The sequence below is a fragment of the Cryptotermes secundus genome, unplaced genomic scaffold (assembly GCF_002891405.2).
Source record: "Cryptotermes secundus unplaced genomic scaffold, Csec_1.0 scaffold631, whole genome shotgun sequence".
NCBI classification, from domain to species: Eukaryota; Metazoa; Arthropoda; class Insecta; order Blattodea; family Kalotermitidae; genus Cryptotermes; species Cryptotermes secundus.
The window spans coordinates 284382-306866 of NW_019742970.1; the positions used below are offsets into that span (position 1 = coordinate 284382).

General features: G+C 37.6%; 1 protein-coding gene across 7 annotated transcripts; it reads left to right on the forward strand.

Moving 5' to 3' along the window:
* The first annotated feature begins 1871 nt into the window (after positions 1-1871).
* On the forward strand, positions 1872-22172 carry LOC111873574 (solute carrier family 35 member E2B). Of its 7 annotated transcripts, none has more exons than XM_033755123.1 (9): positions 1872-2629; positions 4419-4554; positions 6325-6440; positions 7612-7744; positions 7858-7911; positions 8797-9000; positions 11240-11426; positions 15151-15193; positions 21850-21897. In XM_033755123.1, the coding sequence occupies exons 1-8, from the start codon at positions 2338-2340 to the stop codon at positions 15163-15165; spliced, it is 1137 nt and encodes a 378-aa protein (XP_033611014.1). In that variant the 5' UTR covers positions 1872-2337; the 3' UTR covers positions 15166-15193; positions 21850-21897. The 7 variants fall into 7 exon arrangements, with proteins under 7 accessions (XP_033611014.1, XP_033611013.1, XP_023724163.1 ...); XM_033755122.1 differs by lacking the exon at positions 21850-21897 and adding an exon at positions 15303-16886; XM_023868397.2 differs by having other exon boundaries at positions 1873-2629; positions 11240-11399; positions 21850-21896.
* The last annotated feature ends 313 nt before the right edge of the window (positions 22173-22485 follow it).

The window sequence follows — 22485 nt, forward strand, 5'->3', positions numbered from 1 at the left end:
ACAACTCGGTTCTGAGGTAGAGGGTGGAGGTGTGTTCCTCTCCTTGCTGCACCTTCTTTTGCATTTTATTTGTGAACTTACCCTCTCTCCTCAGCCGGGTTTTTTGTTTTTTAAAGGTTTTCATTATGACAGGGATAAAATATGCCTATTGATTTATGTTTGGATTTGAAATATTTGTGGTTACATCACACATTTACTTGTGATTCCTGTGTAAAGTGCTACATACAGTAATAAGATTATAATATATATTATTTTGAAGATGCTTTATATGTAGATGTCAGTTAGATGTAGATAAGATACATTCAGTCAAATAAATTATAAAATTGGCTTCAATACCATTCCATGTGAATTTTTTTACTTCCATAGTTTGTATCCTGTATCCTCACATTTGAAGATGGTCTACTGTTTTAGCCTTGTAGTCGAATCACTTTGAAATCTCTGATGCTCCTGAATGTGAACACTGAACTCAAGAAAATCTTTGACACTAAGTCTGACTTTGGATCACTGAAATTTAACAAATAAAGGGGCAAGATTGAGGAACATCATTGGGGGCGATCAATTGTGTATAAAAGCTGTAAGACTGAGAAAGTGTAATTTTTCTTGTTTTGGATATATGTGAAAGCCTTGTGTCTCACGAAAACAGAATGAGTGTGTTTGAGAACAGGGTGCCAAGGGGAATATTTGGAACCAAGAGAGAGGAAATGGTAGGAGGTTGGAAAAAATTGCATGATGAGCTTCATACCTTATAGGTAAGATTAACTGAAGGGATGAGACAGGCATGGTATGTAGTGTACTTGAAGAGAAAAGTGGATACAAAATTTCAGTAAGGGAACCTTAAGGAAAGAAAACGCTGGGAAGACCTAGACATAGATGGGTCAGTTTCAAGGAAGTAAGGTGGAAATGTGGAACTGGTATTCCATCTGGCTGATGATAGGGATTAGTGGTGTGTTCATATTAGTGGATACTGAACATTTCACAATTTTCCTGTTAGCCCCTGTGGTGAATGCTCGATTCACTTTTGCATGTAGAAGCATGCCTTCACATAATAGAGATTATTTGCACCTGTACATGATTTTTGGTCATAGATGCTTGAAAAACGTGTAATTTTGTTAAAAGATAATTGGAAGGTAAGAGAATGGCATTGGCGCAATAGTGTTCTTGGCTTGATGGTGACTAATGAACCGTTTGACCCTTGTGAATGAAATTAGGTATGGAGGTGGTAAGTATGGGGATAATACAAGAAAGCTAAGCAAGAAAGAAATCTGTCATAAATTCATTCGAGAGGAAAATCCTAGGACGAATTTATGGACCAATAAAAGAGAATGGGATATGGAGAATAAGATATAATAGGAGTTATATAAATTATATAAGGAGCCAGAGATCTCGGTGACGATAAAGCTTAAAAGATTGCAATGGGCTGCGCATGTATACAGAGAATGAATAATCAGCGTATCCCAAAGAAAATATTAGATAGTACAGTAGGTGGTAGGAGACGTGCTGGGAAACCAAGAACTAGATGGATTGATGCGGTGGAAGAAGACGCGATGAAGTTAATGGGTGTAAGGAACTGGAAGAGAGCAGCGCAGGATAAGGAGGAATGGACGGGCTGGATAAGGGAGGCCAAGTCCCGAAATCGGGCTGTTGCGCCATAGAAGAAGAAGAAGAAATTTTCAACAAACTATAGGAACCAAAATTATCGTAACAACCAAATTGAATAAACAGGACTTCTCTTCCGTGAGGTTGCCTGCTGAAAGTATGACGTATGCTCAAAGATGTTTTAGACGCAGGATACTACAATTGTATTAGCCTGTAAGTACGTTGATATGAAAGGAAAATTTTACGAGGAGGGCAATTCTAAGACAGGGAAGGGAAATTAGAAAAATACACATAAGCAGTTCTATAGTTCTACTTAATGCCACGGCAAGTGCTGCGACTTGTGACTGTGGATAGCGTGGATAGGGTGGATGGGTGGATAGTGTCGTGTTGTAAGATGTTGTGTTTGTTAGTTGTGGTTTTCCTAGGTGGGCGTTTATTTGCCGTGTGACAGGAAACCACACATTTTATTATACAAAAGTTGGTTCTTTGTCAACAGTATGTTTTACAAAGATCAGCATTTAACCTGTTTGGCTTATGCGGGTTAATATGTCACATTCTGACTACTAATTTGTGCTAAAAAATAGAAACATGAAATACTGTGAGCAGCTGAGAAATGTGTGTTGCTTCTGATAAATGGTGGGTGTTCCTTTAAGTGGGTCATGTAGCACAATGTGTAGATAAGCACAGTTACTTAATGTGTGTGGTCTGTTCCTAAGACCAGAGCATAAAGCTCATTTAGCCATGGATAACACTCTCATTTCACATCTGAGTGATCAGACTGAATCTCAGGACTTACACTGTCTTGACAGTGACAAGAACTGCCATACTTATATTGATGAGAGGAACAAATTGCTTGCAGTTCCAACTGCAAGGCGAAGTGATGGTGATGATAGTTCATCCGTAGGTTCCAAAGAAGGACTTTTCAATGTTCGGGCCATCTTCTTCTTAGTTCTGTGGTATTTCTTCAGTGGGTGTACTTTATTCTTGAACAAGTACATTTTGTCATACATGAAAGGAGATCCAACAATTTTAGGTATGTTCTATACGGCTTCAGACACTTCCACTCATTTTGGGTGAAATAGCAGGGACCACTGGTATGCACATTCTAACTTCCCTCGAAATACATTGAAACTGAATAAACAAGTTGCCCTTGTACATAAGGTGGAGAGAGCAAACTTGGTCCATGTTCCTAACAGTTTATGTAACTGAACTGTAATAATTTAAATCACATCTGACCTTCTAATTAACCTGTGGTAAGAGGGAAAGTGTAATTAATGAATGCTGCCCCATTTTTAATTTGGTGTTGTCTGTGTTTGTTTATAATGATAATAAGAGTACCATTCAGTGTAACATATGGGAGGTAATTTATTTTACTGTCTTTACATATTGCAATCTATATGGGTCTTCTTCATAAGGCATACATTAAAAAGAAGTGCCTTAAATATGCTTTAAAATTATAAATATGTCACTGTTTTGTCAAATATTAAAGATGTTGTATTTTAGCATCCTGTTGCACTGATTCATATTCATAGTGTGTATATATTAACAGTCTTCAAGTGCATATGATGCCATCTACCCCTTCTACACTACATGTTTTGGCAGGATGCTGCCATCTTCAGGTTCTTTGTTGGATCCAACGATACAACGCAAGCAGCCACAAGAGTAGAACACATCATAAGACATAATATACACACAACATTAGAAACATAAGAAGAACGACCCCCATGTGGATGATCAATAATACACACGAATTTAAAAATATGACGTATGAGATAATAGGTTTTAACAAGTTTTAAATACATAAACATTATTATTATATAAGGACATATACAAATTTAATATTATTTGTAAATGGACATATAAATTCAAGCAGTGAAATGGTTGATGGATCAGTACACCTGAAGATGGCAGCATACTTCCGAAATGTGTAGTGTTGAAGTGGTAGATGGGATTGTATGCACTTCAAGACTGTTAATATATACACATTATAAATATTACAGAATTATGCCTAGTTATAAAATACGTGGTATTACTGATGTTTTACTTTCTTCTTGCTTGTTATTTAAGAAAAATGTTATCAAAATGGGTATTAAATTGTATAATAGACTGCCTTTTGAATTAAGAAAATGAGATGGATGCAAAGACTTAAACATAAGCGAAAAGTATGTTTACTAGATCATCAGTTTTCTACATTGTATGAGTTTCTTTTAGAGGGACAGTAGTAAGCATAGTAAAACCTCAATTCAGCGATTGAAATATCAAATAGTTGCTTGTAGTATCTCAATGTGATCGGTGATTTACATGGTCATATGTAGGACTTCTGATTTACTGTAATACTCTTAAAATTCTCTCGATAAACTCATAAGGTTAACAAAACTAGTATGATAGGCATTTTCTTAAATCAGCTTGCATTTTGAGTTATGTATTGTGTCTAATTTAATTATTTATCTGGTTCTTATAGTGTGTTATATTTTAATTGTAGATTTAACCAAGTCAAGAGTTTACTGTTGACAAATTCTAATCCTTTACGCATTTGGGCAAAACAATTTCAAGAATGATGTATTTAATGATGTGACATGTTTTCAAGTGTTACTGGTGTAGCAATTATGAATGTTATATAAAATGAATGAATAATTGGCTATTGCACAGGGTTGCTGGTGCTGTTTCTGCTGCTCTTGCACTGTTTAGTCCCAGTATTCTGTGTGTTGCTTTGCGGTTCTGTGTATGTTTGTGTGTTTATGTTGATAGCTCTGATCTGCTCGTAATATTGTCCACTTAGCTATGAAGAATCAGTCGGAACTTATAAATTTTATGATTTTTAGGTACAAGTCAGATGTTGATGACAACAGTCTGTGGTTTCGTCCAAATGTATTTCCCTTGTGGAATGTATAAGCCCACACAGAGGTTGATGCGTCCTCCTGGTTTCTATCGACATATGATGCTGGTGGGATGCACCAGGTATACAAAATATGAGTCAGAGTTTGTATTAAATATTTGTGTGTTCACTTTATGAATCAAGTTCCACTAGCCTGTAGTTTTCTAGTGTAGCTTGACCTTTCATGGTCCTTTCTTAGTTTATCAAAGTGCTTTTTTATAAGATGATTGTGTTCTAATTGTTTTCCCTACACTAATTGATGTTTGTAACCAGCAGAGCTTAAAGATAAGAGATTTTTCAAGTATTTGTGGTGACTTGTCTTATACAGTCACCTTAATTCAAAACTGTAGTAACCCAAAATAGCCCCTCCAGTGCACAGAAAAACTTGTAATATCCCACTCTAAGTTCTTTATGGAGAAAAATATTGTCCAAAATTGTGTTTTATTCATTAGGAATTTTCAACAAGTTTTGTGTTTATTTTTTGCTTACATGTAATTTTACTAATCATTACTGATTTGTTTTAATAAAGCTGAAAATGTGTTCTGTAGCAATTACTGTGGGGCTGAATTGTTATCTGTAACAACACAGTGGGCACATATGGCAAATCTTGATAATACAGTTTCACATACATTTACAGCAGCTGACAATTTGGAGCAGTGTGTACTGATATTAATTTAGCCTCACATTCAACTGAGCTACTGCCTCCCCCCTCCCTCCATCCAGAAGTAATACCTTTAGAAGACAGGCCAAGAAACTACCTTCCAGATCCTAAACTACATACCATTCTTCAAGCTCTTGACACTACAGTCAGTGCTGTGCAGTTTTTGTGGGTATGAAATGATGCTGGATCTTTAAATATCCTAAGAACTGTTAACTCTGCATATTCTCTTTTTTATGTATATTGAAATACATAAGACCTATGTAGAAATGTTGTGTTATATACAGAGTTTTACATCTGTTAGTGCCTCACATGTTGGAACCTTGATAACTCAGTATAGTGACTAGGCTACAAGTTCGACAACAAAGAATTCATTAAACTCCTGGTGGCAGCAAGGGAATTTTCTTTTCCCCACCACATCCAAGCCTATTCATGGGGTAGAGTTTCTTTACCATTGTGGATAAAGCAGTGAGAGTTGAAGCTGGCTGCCCATCTGTGTCTAGTGTGTATGTTAGGAAAGCAGGGACCTGTATGTTCTCTTCTGCTCCTGTGTTCATGGCATAGTGCTTGATTGATCATAAGGATAACTTTATTTTATACATCACATATATTGTAAAACATAAAATTATGCTGCACTTTCTTTATTAAAACCGTCACAACACAACTATATTAAGGTCAGTGCCAAGTTTGGTTCTGCTACATGTTTCAGCTATTAATAGCCATCATCAGGCAAATACATGGCCAACATATATATGCCACTGAACTGCAGTACTAGTAAAATTGGATACAATAATATTAATTATATTAAAATACTTGGCCTAAAAATACAATAAATTAGACTATAAAAAACAAAAGTTATGGTATAAAACAAGGATAAAATTCTTCGAGTGATGCTTTACATCGTCGCGTCAGTCATTGGATTTTGTGATTTTGTTGTGTTACCACGGACAAATTGGAGCATTCTTTATATTTTGTGTATATATAATAAACTGTTTTGGAGGCTCGTGATGAAGATGCGGTAATATTAATGTTAATTATTTAGTCAGTGCCTCATCTTACAAAGTATTGTCCGTTCTGTAGGGAATGTAAGCAACAATTCGTTAGGCATAATAGATTGTTCAGTGCAGATTAATTTTGCTTCTCAAGGATTGAAATGTCTTTATGTTTGCTGCCAGTTTTTATTTTATGTCATCAGGTTTGCAACTGTGATCCTGGGCTTGGTGGCCCTGAACTATGTGGCCGTGAGCTTCACAGAAACCATCAAGAGTTCAGCCCCTCTTTTCACTGTCCTCATTTCTAGGTGTATCTTAGGTAAGCTCGTGGTTGGTTATAATACATGTTAGCAGCACTTCAGTGATTCACTGCAGCCTGAATATATAGGGTGGCCCAAGAGTCTGTTAACTTGTTAGAAAAGTGTTTCTTTATTGTGTACTGAATAAAAAAAAATTTCGTAATGAGGTCCTCCATGATCGTGGACAACTCTCGATGTGTGTACCTGACTCATACTGACGTTAACAGGTTTAAATCTGAACATTCCTCTTGATATGAGTGACTATTTTAAGTTAAGTGACTTTGATGAAATGAGCACGAGTTCTAGTTTGTATGATTTGATTTACTAGCACTTCGGTTACAATCTCTCATAATCACATTTAAATTCAGCACTATCTCTCATTTACACTTTCCAGTCCACTGTTGCAGACACACTAGGATTCTGTTTCCACTAGTCGTTTCCTAGCAACAGATCTCAACACAGACACTGTCACTTCAAATCACTGTGAAGACTTCTCGTCTTCAGTCACTCTGTACTCAATCTTCACTATTCATGCTCCATTCTCGTCCTTGTACTCTCAACTGCTGAAACCTTTTGAGGTCTCCACATTAATCTTATCAGTCTATTTCCACTAGTATTCACTAGTTCCAATTCGCTCACTTGCGTGCTTCTGCTGCTACTATTTCTTTCTTCTCCGATGAACTCAGAACTCCGTCACTCACTTATATAGCCGAGGGTCAGACATCAACCAACAGTAAACACATATCATCTGACCCCCACCCAGTGTTGCTCTGTGACATCACCGCTCCTGTGCCAGCTGGCTCTACTGTTGCGTGCATGTATCATGTTTACAGAGATGTAGCCTGGCAATATGTCAGTCACATATGCCACAATAGAAATATTCATCTCAGCCCAGAATCCGGCTCCTCTGCCTGAGAGATTCATTGTTTTTCTCTGCTCCTGCAGGGTAATCGTGGGATAGGACCTCAGATTAGAACACATCTGTTTCTTTCCATGCCCTTTGCATGCTATTATTTGATGCTGTATAGTTTAAGCTACTGATGGTGTCATTAAGTAAACTGCAGATAAATAAAATAGACGAGTATTCATCTGTCCGGATTTCAACAGTACAGTTACCATCATCTTCAGGATACATGCTGATTGTCATTTTTATGTTTTGTCATGTCATGTCTCTCTCTGCCTTTTCTTCAGGTGAAGCGACAGGCCTGTATGTAAACCTGTCACTGATACCTGTGATGAGTGGACTTGCCTTGTGCTCTGCCAATGAGTTGAGTTTTGATACACGGGGATTTGTGGCAGCCATGGCAACGAATCTGACAGAGTGGTATGTGTGACTATAGATGGGGTATGGATTGGATGTTGGATTTATTGACCACTTGTATACACCACCCAGACAAACCCTTCTTGAACTAACAGGAGTTATTTCTGTTGTTTCAGCTTACAAAACGTGTATTCCAAGATGCTCATCAGTGGAGATAAATTCAAATATACGTAAGTTTATGCAACTTGAAAGTTTGTGCCAACCTTTAAGAAGGGTCTTTGTCTCAAGAACCATAGTAGCATCAGTGTTCCAGCAGCTAAGACTGCTCTGGAAGAGAAACTGTTTTTCTCTCCGTCCAGTGATCGTTTCTTTTTTTATGTTCTTTTGTAAAGATTCTGGGTTTTAGAAGTTGCAGCAGATGACATTTTTGCAAACCTGGAATAGTTTTGAAAGCCATCTGTTAAGTATTCATGAACCGAATATTTTGATTATATTGGAATCAAGGTTTTCACAATGGTGACTACGGAAGGGCTAACTTGTGGTCAAATAGGAGTTAATCTCAATTCTGCCTGACTATTGGATGTCATATGCCACAAGTTAGTGCTCTGAATATTTTATTCCTGAAACCACATCAGAAATTTATACTGAACCATTTTGTACTGTTAAAAATCTGTCAGCTATTTATACTCAGCTTGTGTTGTTGTCTTATTGAGCTTTCCAATCATGGAAGCAGTAGGGTAACAGTTCATCACAGTTGTTTGGGTCTGTTTGCATCATCGTTTTACTTTATCATATCAGTTAATGCTGTGTTCTAACAGTTTAACCATTCTACTGAAGATGACATTGCAGACTTTAAAATCATGTTTTGAGAGAACAACATTTAGAATGTGTTTAAAAAATACTGAACTTTTAGAATAATTTAATCCGGGAACCCAGTACTGACTGGGCATGTGTGGAGAGACAAGAAAGTGTTTAATGCACAGTTGGAAGACTCTTGTAGGAGCCCATTTGGAGATTGAAGATTAAGCATGAAAGTAACATTACCAACATTTTTGATAGATTTTGAGATTCCATATTTCTGGGATTGAACTGTGTTAAATATCTTATGTTTACAGGCCTGCAGAGTTGCAGTTTTACACTAGTATTGCATCCGTGGTTGTGCAGATACCAGCATCATTGTTCCTAGTGGACATCAGGGGAGTCGAGAAGACTACTGACTCTGCACTGTTCTTAGCTTTCGTGTTGAATGGCATATTTTTCCACTTCCAAAGCATCACTGCCTATGTGCTTATGGATTACATTAGTCCTGTTACTCATAGGTAAGGATACTGTTGCATCAAATTAGTTAAAATTTAGGTTGAAAAATCTCATGGGATGAGACTACCTGGGAACAAAGACAGGTAGAACAGTATTAAAATGGATCTTAGAGAAGTAAAGTTCAGAGATATTAATTGATTAATACTGCCAATGGCAGGCTTTCATGAAGATGATGTTGACCCTGTGGTTGTGGAATGATTTGACTATATGACATTCCCTGTAAGATCATGCATCATGTAGTTAGTAAACAGATGCTCAGGAGAAAATCTTGCTGCCTTCCATTAATGTCTTTTTAATGCTTCTCGCTTGCTAGACACACCTTCAGCGATGTTACTTCTTTAAACTCTTTATCATGATACCAGTTAAGACGAGAGATGGAATGCTTGTGTGTCACTGTCATGCTTTGCATGCTGTTTGAAATAACTAAAATTGTCTTTCTTAACCTTGCACAGGAGTCTTGATACCTGCTTCTTAATTCAGCATTCAAAGTGTTAAGAATGGTAAATAAAAGTGAGGATTTGCAGTGAAATTCAGAGTTGAATAAATTTGTCAAATTATTTTGACTTGAAATATGGATGTATATTTGAGTTTAAAACAGAATATGTACAGATGTATGTGTGTATTGTGGCATGTCCACTAAAAGCTGTAATATTTTAATCTGAAGAGATGTCTGTTGCTAGGTTATGACACAGTAAACACATGGCGGTGCTGTTGAGCGAGCATCCGTTGCTACACAGTAGTCAGTAACTGTCACATGATCACAGCAACAGTTATGCATGGTGTTTTGTGTGGGGTCTGCACCATGGCTATATAATGAGATTTAATTTGAGATTTTGGGAATCTGAGAAAGGAGGAGGTGTTGTGCCCTGGCTAGGAGGCCATTGGCAGAGCAGTAGATCCTGGTGTCAGTGGCTAAGAAGTGCAGTCCTTGAGATGTAAGGGCATGAGGAATAGTCCTTGTTAGAAGACTGTAACCAGGTAATGCCAATTAACTTGTGATATAGATGCCAGCCAGTGAGGACTGGAGCTGTGGAACGTGGAGCTGAGTAATTTATGGCATTAGGAGCGTTACCGCGTGACAACCAGTGAAGACGCGGCCCACTGAGAATACTCAGTGCATGCTGTAGTGAGCTGTAGAGTGTGTAGATCCTTGAAACTATTAGAGTTAATTGTAGTTACAAGTTATACATGTTCAGTTAATACAATTACAAATCCAAACCGCATGGCTAGTCAGCTAACACATGACTGTATGTATATATGTGTACATAACACAAAGACAAGCAGGATCGTGTAGGGGTAACAGTCTGGATTTATATTTGGATGGCTCTCAGTTTAAGTCCGGGCCAGGACACCAGCTATCCAAATTGGCTTCTGTGTGTTTTCCTCAGTCGCTCCAGGCAAATTTGCATGGTAGTACCCGATTATTCTATGGCCGCTTCCTTCCAGTTTCTTCATTATCAGTCATTTGTCAATTTGACACTGCATTGTGTAGATACTGACAGCATTGTAAAATAAATTTAGAAATGATTTTCACATTTTTTATGGCTCTGGTATGATCTTTTATCTTGAGGGAAGAACATGATATGCAAGTGTCATGGAAACAAATGCTTTTGGACATTTTTGGATTAAGCAGAAAGTGAGAAAGAAGTGATGTGATGAACTTGGTGACATAGTCTTACAGTTTTTATACAAAAGCAGGTATGCTGGTCTCACAATCTGGGTTGAGTGAGAAGAAGAGGATATGCATGTAGAATTGTAGCATTAAACTTGCTGAAAAATAACAGTTTTGAAGACCAAGAAGGAGAATTCAACTGATTAATGAGCTTGTCCAATAGTGGCCTTTTATGGATGTAGTATTGATAGGATATTGGTGGGAAAGCCAGAAGGAAAGAGCCCACTGGGAAGACCAAGGCATAGGTGGGTGGACAATATTAAAATGGATCTTAGAGCGAGAGAGGATAGGATGGTATGGATTGGATTGATCTGGCTCAGGTTAGGGACCATTAGAGGGGTCTGGAGAACATGGTAATGAACCTTCAGGTTTCATAAAATGCCGGGAAATTCTTGAGTAGCTGCAGCATTGGCAGCTCCTCCAGTAGGGCTCAGCTCCATGAGTAAGTAAGTATTGAAGCTTCAGATTGTAATACCATAAATACAGGTTATTTGTCAGCGTCTTGGTGTTGATATGTTTTATATTTCACAGCCATTATTGGTGGTATGTGCATTCATTACTGGTTGCAGTGTTGCCAACACAGCAAAAAGAGCATTCCTGATCTGGTTATCAGTGTTGCTGTTTGGAAATCCTGTGACACTGCTGAGCGGGCTTGGAACATGTACGGTGATAGTGGGCGTGCTGTTATACAACAAAGCGCAGGAGTACGACAGACTCAAGTTGAGCAAGGTTGGTGGCCACAGGAGATCAGTCTCGGTGAGATGGTGGGCTTGCAAGTAAGCTGTGTCTGGTGGGTCACTGCATTCACTTCCATGTAAATCTCTGTGCTCATTGCGAAGTCCATTCTTAGTTCCTGTCACCAGTCATTCCTTCCTCACTGCAGTTCTTTCTGTCACTTCACCGTGTGGTTTGCAAATGGAAGATATTCTTTTCAGTCACTCTCACTGACTTCATTTGTTATTATATTCTTGTAAGGGTAATAACTTTTCAGGAACTGAGTAGAATTGCTTGCAGTTAAGTCTTTTTGATGTTTTGTGCTTGTATGCCCAATGTGGGAACTTGGTTGAAAACTATACAAAGCCNATATTGTTCCTATCGTTTCTGAGTGCCAGGATTCTGTTCTCTGAGTGTATGAAAGTATTTGTTAAGAATCTCCGCTTGACACAACATTAATATGCCCACGGGTGGTATTAGAATGAGTACGTTAACTTCGTACATAAATACAGGATGACCGTCGAATGAAGTTGCATGATTAAGTGTCCTTGTTCTCAAGTCCTTGAGATTTTGAAGATACCTTTTTTTGGCCTTATCTACTTATTATATAAGGAAAAGCAGATAAATGTTATAATTATCATGTGCATGTCTCTCCTGAACCCTAATAATTTTTAAACTAATAATGGATTTTCATCAAATTTGACATGAAATTCTTGCCAGTAGAGGCCATTAAAACTTTGTACTTTTAGTTATCTGCCATCTGTTAATACTAACACATTGGCAGTGTAATATGTGAGGGGCACTAGCACTGCTTAATTTAGTGTCCCAAAATTGTGTGTGATTATATATTTCAAAAAATTATGCAACTTTTGTTGAGGTAACATTTCTTTGTAGTCTGTTGTAAGAAAAGATTGCTTCCCAGGGTCTGTGTAAAACTTCTGTCTGATAATGACAGTCAATAAACGAATGAAATGACATTCCAATTTTTGTATGGTTGTAGATTATAAATGTAACAACAAATTTTATGTGAAACTTTTTTATATGATAATGAAATACCAGTGTGACAACAGTTTTGATGATTCGAGTATCTGAGTTATCTGTAAAACATGATGTAGTCAGAATCTGTGATAGTGGAAATTGTACACAATATATCACTAACTTGAATAGTTGTTAGTTTATCGTTTCTGGAAGCTCTACTATATAGACTATAGCATTTGAAGGAAAGTATATGGCATTTGTGATTTAAGTGGAGGGCTTCATATTGAGGTCTTTTCTAAAACTTTGAGTCTGTCTCTATCTGTATAGAAGCCTATGGGTAGCTGGGATTTTCTTAATGGAGAGGCATGGAAGTAGGCATGGGATTTGTCATCATGCAGCATCACAGTTTTGACCTTTGGTAAAAAGAAATTTCCATTTGTGATAGTGTGTATATTGAATGAAATGGTGATTTTTTATAAGAAAATGGATTGGTGTGATGATCATCTGTGGAAAGTGTCTACAGGTGGGAATTGTTTATTGCAAGGGTTCCTGCATTTGACACTGCACAGAACATGTGGCTGTGTGTTAGGAGTTGTAGGGTTGGCTGCCATGTTGCAATTAATTGTCAAAAACAATTTGCCATAGTTGATAGTGTGCATATTCTGTGAAGTCATGAGTTAGTGTACATAGAGATGGATCAATGGAGAGGTTATCTTTCTTAGAAAAGTGTCATTAAGTTTTCTGAGGGTCAGATCTGTCAGTCAGTTACCCATTGATTGGTAGAAGAGAGAAATGGGCAGTAAAAATTTAGCTATTTGTTATAAATGTCTGCGTAAAGTCACAGAAGATCTGTCACATGCTAGTAATGAGGTTAGTCTAGAAGTACAGTACAGTAGAAGTACAGAGAAAACTGAATATTATTTAATATTGAAACCAGTCACAACACAACATCAATAACACTTGTACGCAACTCTAGAAGATACCTTTGCGCATGTTTCGGCCTTCCATAAGGCCATCATCAGACAAATTCATTAAATTTTCGTTATTGAATTGCATGTTAAATATAAGTCACAGTACTAAACTTCCAAGTATACACAATGGTATCAAATGATATGAGTGAATACAGATATAAATTACAATAAAGGTTAAAATCTTAGTTGATCAGTTACATATTCAAAAGTATAGTTAAAAATTGTATATGCGATGGTACTTGGAAGTTGGTATTTGCAATCGTAATACATGTAATACTTATACGGACATGTTATATACAGAATAGCTGATATGGTGTTCGGAGGGCTGTTGTTATGTTGTATGTTATTGCTTAATATTTGATATAATTTGACGGGTGACTCCTTTGTGTAAATGTCCAATTTCATAGAGGAATAAATTACTACCTGCAATTCAATAACGAAAGGTTTAATGTATTTGCCTGATGATGGCCTTATGGAAGGCCAAAACATGTAGAAAAGGTATCTTCCAGAGCTGTTTACAAGTGTTACTGATGTTGTGTTGTGATGGTTTTCAGTAGCAAATAATATATGATACACAACAGGATGCATTCATTGAAGAAAAAAATATACTAAATATGTATTAATTCCTTGTCTTCACGAAGAGACCATAATGTATATGCATAAGCTAATACGTCCTTTGAAATTGTGGCAAAGTGTATTTGGGAATGGCAGTAATAAGTCTTTTTTTTTTTTTGTGTGTAATTCTTTGTGGGGTAGCACTAAGTCCCTTGTACTGCGGCCACTATTTGGCCTATTGTACTAGCTCCATATGATAGACAATGGTGATTGTGGAGCAACTGGTGGAATGAAGATTGGCAGGAGAAACCGAAGTACTTGGAGCAAACCTGCCCCAGCTCCACTTGTCCACCACAAATCCCACATGGCTAGACCCGGGCCACCATGTTGGGAAACCAGCAACTAACCGCCTAAGCTATGGGTCGGCCATGATAAGTCTGTTGATTAAATATGGAGGTGGCTTCCTAGTATTCAGTTATAATTCTGTTTTCCCTTATCCTCTCTAGAATGTGAAGATTAAAATACACAGAACTATAATATTGCCGTTTCTTGGTCAAACGGATAAATGTGGACCGATGTCAGCACTATGTAGTCTCAGTAATGACACTCCTGATAAATAAGCAACACATAAACATCAACTGAGGGTGTCTTAGAACAGAATGCTGATGGGGATATTTGGATCTAAGAGTGAGGATGCAGCAGGAAGACGGAGAAAGTTCGTTAAGACAAGCTTTATAATTTTGACTGCTTGTGAAATATTATTAGAATGATCAATGACAAACTGTTTCTCTAAGATCTAGTTTAATATTATCCTCCCACCTACATTTGCTTCCCTAAAGTGTTTTCATCCTTGGCAGCCTTCTGATCAATCACTGTCATAAGAAACAAAAGTCTGTAATAAAATATGTCAGTAACCAAACGCTGAGGTTCAGATTTTGTGTCAGTCTGTAAATTACAATGCCGAAAATGACTAGAAATCTGTTAGTGGTGATACCTCTGAAAAGGAGTAAAAGATAAATAGCAGTCTGTATCATTTTAATTTGTTTAAGCCAAATTATATTCCTTAATAACATTTATTTATTGCTAGTGTTTAATATGATTAACAGATGAAAGCAGTGTAAGTCTGTGCATTTATATAATTTGTTTTTATACTTTAAACAGCACAACATAGAAATAAGGCCGTAGACAATTTCCTTACAGACAAATGGGTTTAGTGTAACTGTGCTTATGAAATAATTGGGCACGTGCTTCCATCCTTACAGATATCTATCCAGTAACTGGACCTCTGTTAAAAGACATTAATGGGTACGTATTGAACATGTGAACAGTAGGTCATTTCAGAATGACATGTAGGCATGCCCAGAGAAATTAAAAGAAATATACATTGCTAATACAATCATGATTTCTGTTTTAGGGCTCTGGAGAGAAAACTTTTTGGGTGTGCTGTTTGTCCATCTCTTGCCAATGATATGTCATGTTGCTATATAAGAAGTGAAAATGTATATTGTGTACTTAACACTATTGCTTCATCGCTAAATGTGAGGTACACTCAGATTCAACCCATGAATTTGGTGATATTGGACTAAGAATAATCTGTTTTTAGAAAATTAAAAATGGTGGTTCGTCATCATGTTTATTGCTTCAGAACAATGAATTATTTCATTCAGATGCATAGAGATAACTCAGGTCATAGATAATATGAACACTAGATTTCAAAAGATGTTAAATAGACACAGACTTGTGAGTCTTTTGCATTTTGGGCAAGAAAATAGAGGAACAACACAAAAACAGTGACAGAAAAAGAAGTTTTTAACATAAAGATAAATTAAATGTCTTTGTTATAATTTTATTTATTCAGTTTTAGAAGTTTTAAATATCTTAAAGCATAATATTACCAAGGAAGTCTGCTGCTGTGAGTGATGTTTTTGTTATTAATTTGTCAGTATTTCTATGGGCATTTGCAGTTTTCCTGCTTTGAATGTCCTTATTTTCCCAGGAACATTCCTTTTCAGTATTCGTTAGCTTTTCCGAACTCTTTAAAAAACCCTGGAGAGACAAATACTTTGAGGTGACTGGAATCGTAGTTTCTTGAACGTCTCAACATATATTTAGGCATTCTTCACATGAATTTTCTTTATGATAGAGCCATGGCTGTATTTATGTAACAGTTGTCTTGAAGCCAATTTCAGGCTTCTAAATACATTATCTAATAGAAGTTGTACATCAAAAGTACAACATATAATTTCAGAGCAGGGCAGAATTTTAAATTGCAGATATGACAACTTCAAGAAAGTCTTGTAAACGTTGTATCTTATACTCAAGGAACTTGGAGAAAATGTGAATACTATCTCGAGATCTTTGAAAGTCAATCCTGTTTTATCAAGTAAATTTGGTGAAGGTGTGTTACACCGAGGATTAGCAAGATTCTGAACTCCTCCATCATCTCGTACTCCAGAGAACACAACATTTGAGACACTGGCTCTCATTCTGTCCTCAAGTGAAAGGGCATGGAGGCACATTGTCAATTGAGTCCATTCCAAGGAGCTTGTCTCAGTCACTTGGCAGTCATTGGTCTTGTGACTGGTCCAACTACCCACATCCTTTCACATGAAGACAGAAATAGATCCAGTTTATGAAGTACTGTGTACCTTAGAATACTAGTATGAAAACTCAATACTGACTGTTTTATCAAGCTTTTTAACTTTGTTATATTGTTAAGAGGACATAGAAGGGGCTGACTTTATGACTCATGTGAGGGAAGGAAATGATTCATATAAAATTATATTGGGGGGGGGGGTATCATATAACACATCCATTTTGAAGACTGAGAATGAAATGTAAGGATAATATTCAGCTGGAAATTATAGAAATAGGTTATGATGATATGAACGGCATTTAACTGGCTCAAGATGGTGTCCAGTAGTGGGTTGTGCTAGCAGTATTAGTGGTGTTTGTATATGAGTTGGCATGAGATGTTAGTACAATCCACCAGCTTAAAGGTGATTAATGTGATTTGCAAATGGGCTGGAATGCGGTTCCATGCAAGAACTTGAGGAATATCACTTTCAGAACTCGTGTTTATTTTCCTTATTGTCATAAGTGACTACCAGCATTAGATTATTATTATATTTATGTATTGTTACTAAGTTTGTTGTTGAAGTGAAGCAGATTTGATAGAAAAAGAAAGACTGGTATGTGTGTGTGTGTGTGTATAATTATAGTATTTTAAAGTTTGTTGGTCATAAAAAGAATACCCTCTTCTCGGATGTGATGTCATGTAGTTGGTAGATGTTCATGCACGTTTCAGAGGAACACGCTTTCTCCATCTTCAGGTTGAAGAGCAAGCGAAATGAGCAACCAGCAAGAAGCAGACAGTAAGCATTGATATGTGCCACCTACAGGACCACATGGTGGTGCACCCCAATGTGTGTTATGTTTACAGTGTGTTAAGATTGTTTATATGTCTCCAGAGTGTGGGCTTGTGGGTTTTGCGACACCATGTAGTGTTGTAAGCAGACACTGACAATTAAGGGGAACAGGCTGCTTCCATCTTTATGTTGAAGTGTGTAGTTATAGAAGTAGTTGTCAGTGAAGGTTGTCAATGAGGTCCGCGGAAAGGATTAAGGAGCCGTAACTCAGTCTGAGCCGGTGTTGAGCAGGAAATGGTCCTTTTCAGGGGATGCACCAGGATTTTGTAACAGGAGAGATTTGAGAAGGGATGGTTCCTTTCGGGAACCATATTGTTTTACATCACAAGAGGGATAGTGAAATTGTGAAGAAAGTTTGTCATTCTATATTTCTGTTTGCAGTTGTGAATGATGCACTCTTTCCTGTTATTGTGAGCTCTGGTGTCATTTTATTTCATTCTCTCTCAGTAAAGAAAAGGCCCTGGTGTGTGTGTGTGTGTGTGTGTGTGTGTGTGCGCGCGCACGCGCACCCACACTGAGATATTTAAGATGTTAGAGTGGTTGCTAAAATTTGTAATTTACCTACTGTTGGGTTTCTTTTCCTTTGTTAGTAAATTTGTTTCTGTTCCATGGGAATATCAGATACTGATCTTCCTCTACTTTCATTTTTTTGCCATTGAAGCTTTCTTTAATCCACTTTTGCACTTCACTTATAAATACAAACCATGCACAGTGGTATAGGGCTGCTTGCTGCCCCTGCTGCAGGGTTGGTGGCAGCGGACAAGTAGCACTCTGCATGACATATCTGCAGACAGGGCCAGCATAACAGTACAGGTGAACCAAGTGGCCACCTGGATTGGCATGATGTTATGGGTTGCACACCTTCTTATCATCTTTTCAACACAGGAAAGTTAACTTCTGATCTTTTGTTCACTTCATGCTCATTATCAGAACATATTATTAATGTAAATAAAGTTGTGCTGGATTTATAATAAAACAGATTAAAGAAATGTGACACCAGGGACTATTTTTGTTACAGTGTCTGGAAATTCTGTGTTATTAGTGATGATGTTTTGAGGAAGTATATTGTATTTTTAATAGTGGTCACAGCAGAATTTCTTGTCATCTGGAACGACATTTAGGCTTGCACTGGCCGTGCCTGCAGATAGCTCTGGAGCTTACCATGTGGACCTCTCGATGAATGGTGTTGGTGAACACAGCTTTTGTTTTTGTGCCATGCTCTTTCATTTTGTAATTCAGTGAGGGGTGTGTGGATGTAGGGCTACTGTAGTTACAGTACTTGCCTGTTGCATTTCTGTTCCATGTAAATGCTGATGAAATTTAGCAAGATTTCCAGTAACATTGGTACTACGACACTCATATGCAATGGTTGTGAATAATTATGTCATCACTTCCTTTTGTACTGTACAATTCAAATTTTGAATATATAACATATGCATATAAAAATCTGGATTCGCATCTCTTTGGTTATGATATCATGTATCTTCTAAATGGTGACTAATGTTTCAGAGGAACATGCTGCCTCCATCTTCACAGTAATAGTGTGTAGTTTCAGAAAATGCATCTCTTACTTATGTTTCAAGGTGGGGGTAAAGAAAAGAGACCAAGTGGGAAAGAGGGAAAGATGGGCAGTTAAATGGCCCTATGAGGGCCCCTGTAATTTTTGCTTGTAGTTTCTCCTATTTCCCTGGATCAGATTCCACCTCCTTACCCATCCCTTAGGTTTCATGACCAAGTTCCTTGCAACCTGAGGCATTTCTTGAACGTACACACTTCAACTCTGAAGATGGAGGGCAGCGTGTTCTTGCAGAATGTCACCCTCCACTGACAAGACTGTATGGTATCATACTCCAGAAGACAAGAATAGTCACTGCTGTGAAAATCTTGTGACTTATGTGAAATATTGTGCAGTATACTACTAATTTTAAAGTGGCATTATTTGTGTCCCAGTATATAATGTAACCAGCAAAATACTTTTCACATGTGTGAGTGGTAACTGGAAATATGCGGGCCAATCCATCCTATTGTACATACATCATATGAGTGCAAGATCTATTCTGTCATCATATTCCAGTCAACAGAAGTATATATATATTCTGTCAGACATAATATTATAATGTATGTAGCAAAATTAACCTTCAGAATCCATAAATTGCTGGGAAATTCTTGAGTAGCTGCAGATTTGGCCGCTCCTCAAGAAGGGCTCAGCTCCGTAAGTAAGTAAGTAAGTAAATATTATAGCAAAAACTGGTTACGAGACCGTGAGGTGGTTTTAACTGGCTCAGAAGAAGGTCCAACAGGAAATTTCTTGAACAGCTGAATAAATGTTAACTGTCAATGAAATTTCCTCTATAGTTAATTTTGTTCGAGTATTTTTTAACCCGTTATCTTCTCTAAAGAATATCTTATAACCAAAATGAAAACCCAGACCGCTACACCACACTCCAGTCCAAGAGCCTTTTTTGTAGGATGCCAATTGTTATGTGAAGTCCCGTGGTTGACTGATTCTAGACCCGTGTTGAAATGTTTCTTCCAGTGAAAAGGAATCTATGCCGTATTGTATCGTGGTCTTATCCTTTTGCATCGTTTTTATTTCCAAGCTCACTCATGCATATATAAATATTTTGCATGAAAATTAGAAACAGAAAGACTGATATAAGAAAATATAAAACTGTGCCATCTTTTTTCCTACGTATGAGCTACTAGAAGAGATGTCAAGCACTGTAAAAACCAAAGATATATAACATTTAATACACAATCAGAATGCGGTGATAAATTCATAAGTTGTATCAGAATTCTTGCAGTGGACCCGCATGAGAAAATGAAAATGTTAGAAGGCTTCTGTCACAGGACAGGAAAGGGTTAAGTACAGTGAGAGTATATTAGACTATTCAGGACATTGCCGAGCACATCAGTGGTAACAGTAATGACATTTCTTCAGTTAATTATAAATTTATATAATAATAATTCACCATTTTTCCTATTTATGGGCTATTTTATGATGTTATCAGCAGTTACAGTGGAGTATAAAATCATGAGATAATGGATCACTGGAAGGGATTTGATAGGAGGGAGCCATAACCCAATTGAGGTGCTAGTTTGGGATTCGTCTTTATGGATTAAGGAAATCCATGAAAACCCTGGTCAGGATAACTAGTTTCCTTTCTAAGAATTGAGCTGATAACCTCCAGGTAGTGCCAAGGCCAAGAATGTAATGTAATGCATGTAATGCTAGCGGGATGGGACTGTCCCTTGTACTGCGGCCACTTCTGGCCTATTGTACCAGCCCCAGATGGTAGGTGATTGTGATTGTGGAGCAGTTGGTGGAATGAAGAGTGGCAGGGGAAACCGAAGTACTCTGAGAAAACCTGTCCCAGCGCCACTTTGTCCACCACAAATCCCACTTGACCAGACCCGGGATCGAACCCGGGCCGCCGCGGTGGAAAGCCAGCGACTAACCGCTTGAGCTGTTGTGCGGCCTAAGACCAAGAATAATAGAGCCATACATCTAGGACAAATTTACCTTTATCTTATACCTTCGGAATACAAGTCTGAGTGCTGTGGCCAGAGTGTGAATCTGACCACCCACCTCCATCTTCCACCAAGGCTAAAATAGTGGAGTTGTACCTCTGCATTCCCATACATCTTCATGGCATAGTGTTTAAGCCCATGGATAACTTTACCTTACCTTACCCTTCAACCCAATTATTTTCATAGAAGTCAAACTTCTTGGCCTTGGGAAGCTATTTAAGTGGCTGGAAGACAATGTGAATCAGTTGAGTCAGGCTCATGCATTATCTCCTCAATCTTTCAGTGTGGCCATGAGCCAGGTTCATTATTAGAATATGAATATCGAGCTCATATAACTAAGTTAATGGCATCAAGTCCTTGCGAAGCCACCAGTCACTCAGCTGCTCAAGAATTTCCCAACATTTCATGGAGCCTGATGGTTCATTACCATGTCCACGTGAGTCCATCACTGGTCCCTATCCTCTGCCAGATCAATCCAGTCCATACCACCCCATCCTCTCTCTAGATAATATAAATAATATCTGCAAATTTGATTCCTTTATCATGAAAACACCTCACTTCTGTTAAAAGGATCCATTTGCTGGTTAATGACATTGAAAGGGAAAAAGATTTCTGTTTGTCTGCAATAAAACCCGTAAATACAATAAATAGACAGAGCACTGAATCATTTATTGTTACACGAAGTGCACTGCTGACCACTGCCCTGTAATCATCTGTTTTCCTTGTTATGCTTATTTCTCTGTATTGTATACCTGTGTTGTACATTACATTCTGATGAAAGATTATTTTGACTTCAGAAATTTTCTTCACTCCTGTATACTGCACATTGTTTTTCATCTCTGTGCTATGGGTGTGATTCCCAGCAAGTTCCATTCAGTTTGCTCAAACACAGTACAGAAGATGATTAATTACTGGTATGTTGTTTGTTGTGCATTTCCCTCACCAGAGGGGTGCAATTCTTATGCCCTCTGAAAAATGTGAAATAAGGTTGTCTCTTTTCAGACAGCTGACGATATTTTGAGTTCCACAAAGCATAAAGTTCGGACCGTGTGATGAATGTGTGCGGGCTGGAGACGTGTTGCCTTTGAGGTGGAACAGACAATGGAAGACTTTTGAGTTAATTAATGTATTTGTACTTAGAGCAATATTTGTTTCCAAGGAATGACATATTATGTATTATATATATTGGTAAGTTATGTGATACTGTGATTTGGATGCATATTTTTTATCATTGAAACATGATGCTGTTAAGTGGTGAATTACATGAAATGTAAGATACTTCTGAAATGTCTCAACTGTTTTTAGACCCACCTGGACTTCCCTCTTTGTTTTCATGTCCTTATTAATCATGGTATACTGTAGTTCTCGGTTTGGGAACATTCCTTGTCTTCTTTAATGCTTCCCAAATCAGAATAAACTACACAAAGAAACAGTGCACATAATTTATTTCTTCCTGCAGAGCTGCATTTGGATTTTTTTTTCAATTGATCTAATCCTTCCAGCCGCACTATGGCCCTGGGGTCGACTCAGCCTCTGACAAAAATGAGCACCAGGAGTATTCTTGGAATATTGTTGGGGGTAAAGGGCGGCTGGCGCATAAGGCTGACGACCTTGCCACCATCTATGAGCCAGTTGTCT

Coding starts and splice junctions, on each gene's coding strand:
- LOC111873574 (XM_023868393.2), top strand. CDS start 2,338: ATGGATAACACTCTCATTTCACATCTGAGTGATCAGACTGAATCTCAG. Junction 2,630..4,418: donor AGGAGATCCAACAATTTTAG/GTATGTTCTATA, acceptor TATGATTTTTAG/GTACAAGTCAGATGTTGATG. Junction 11,427..21,849: donor GCCACAGGAGATCAGTCTCG/GTGAGATGGTGG, acceptor GTCTCTTTTCAG/ACAGCTGACGATATTTTGAG.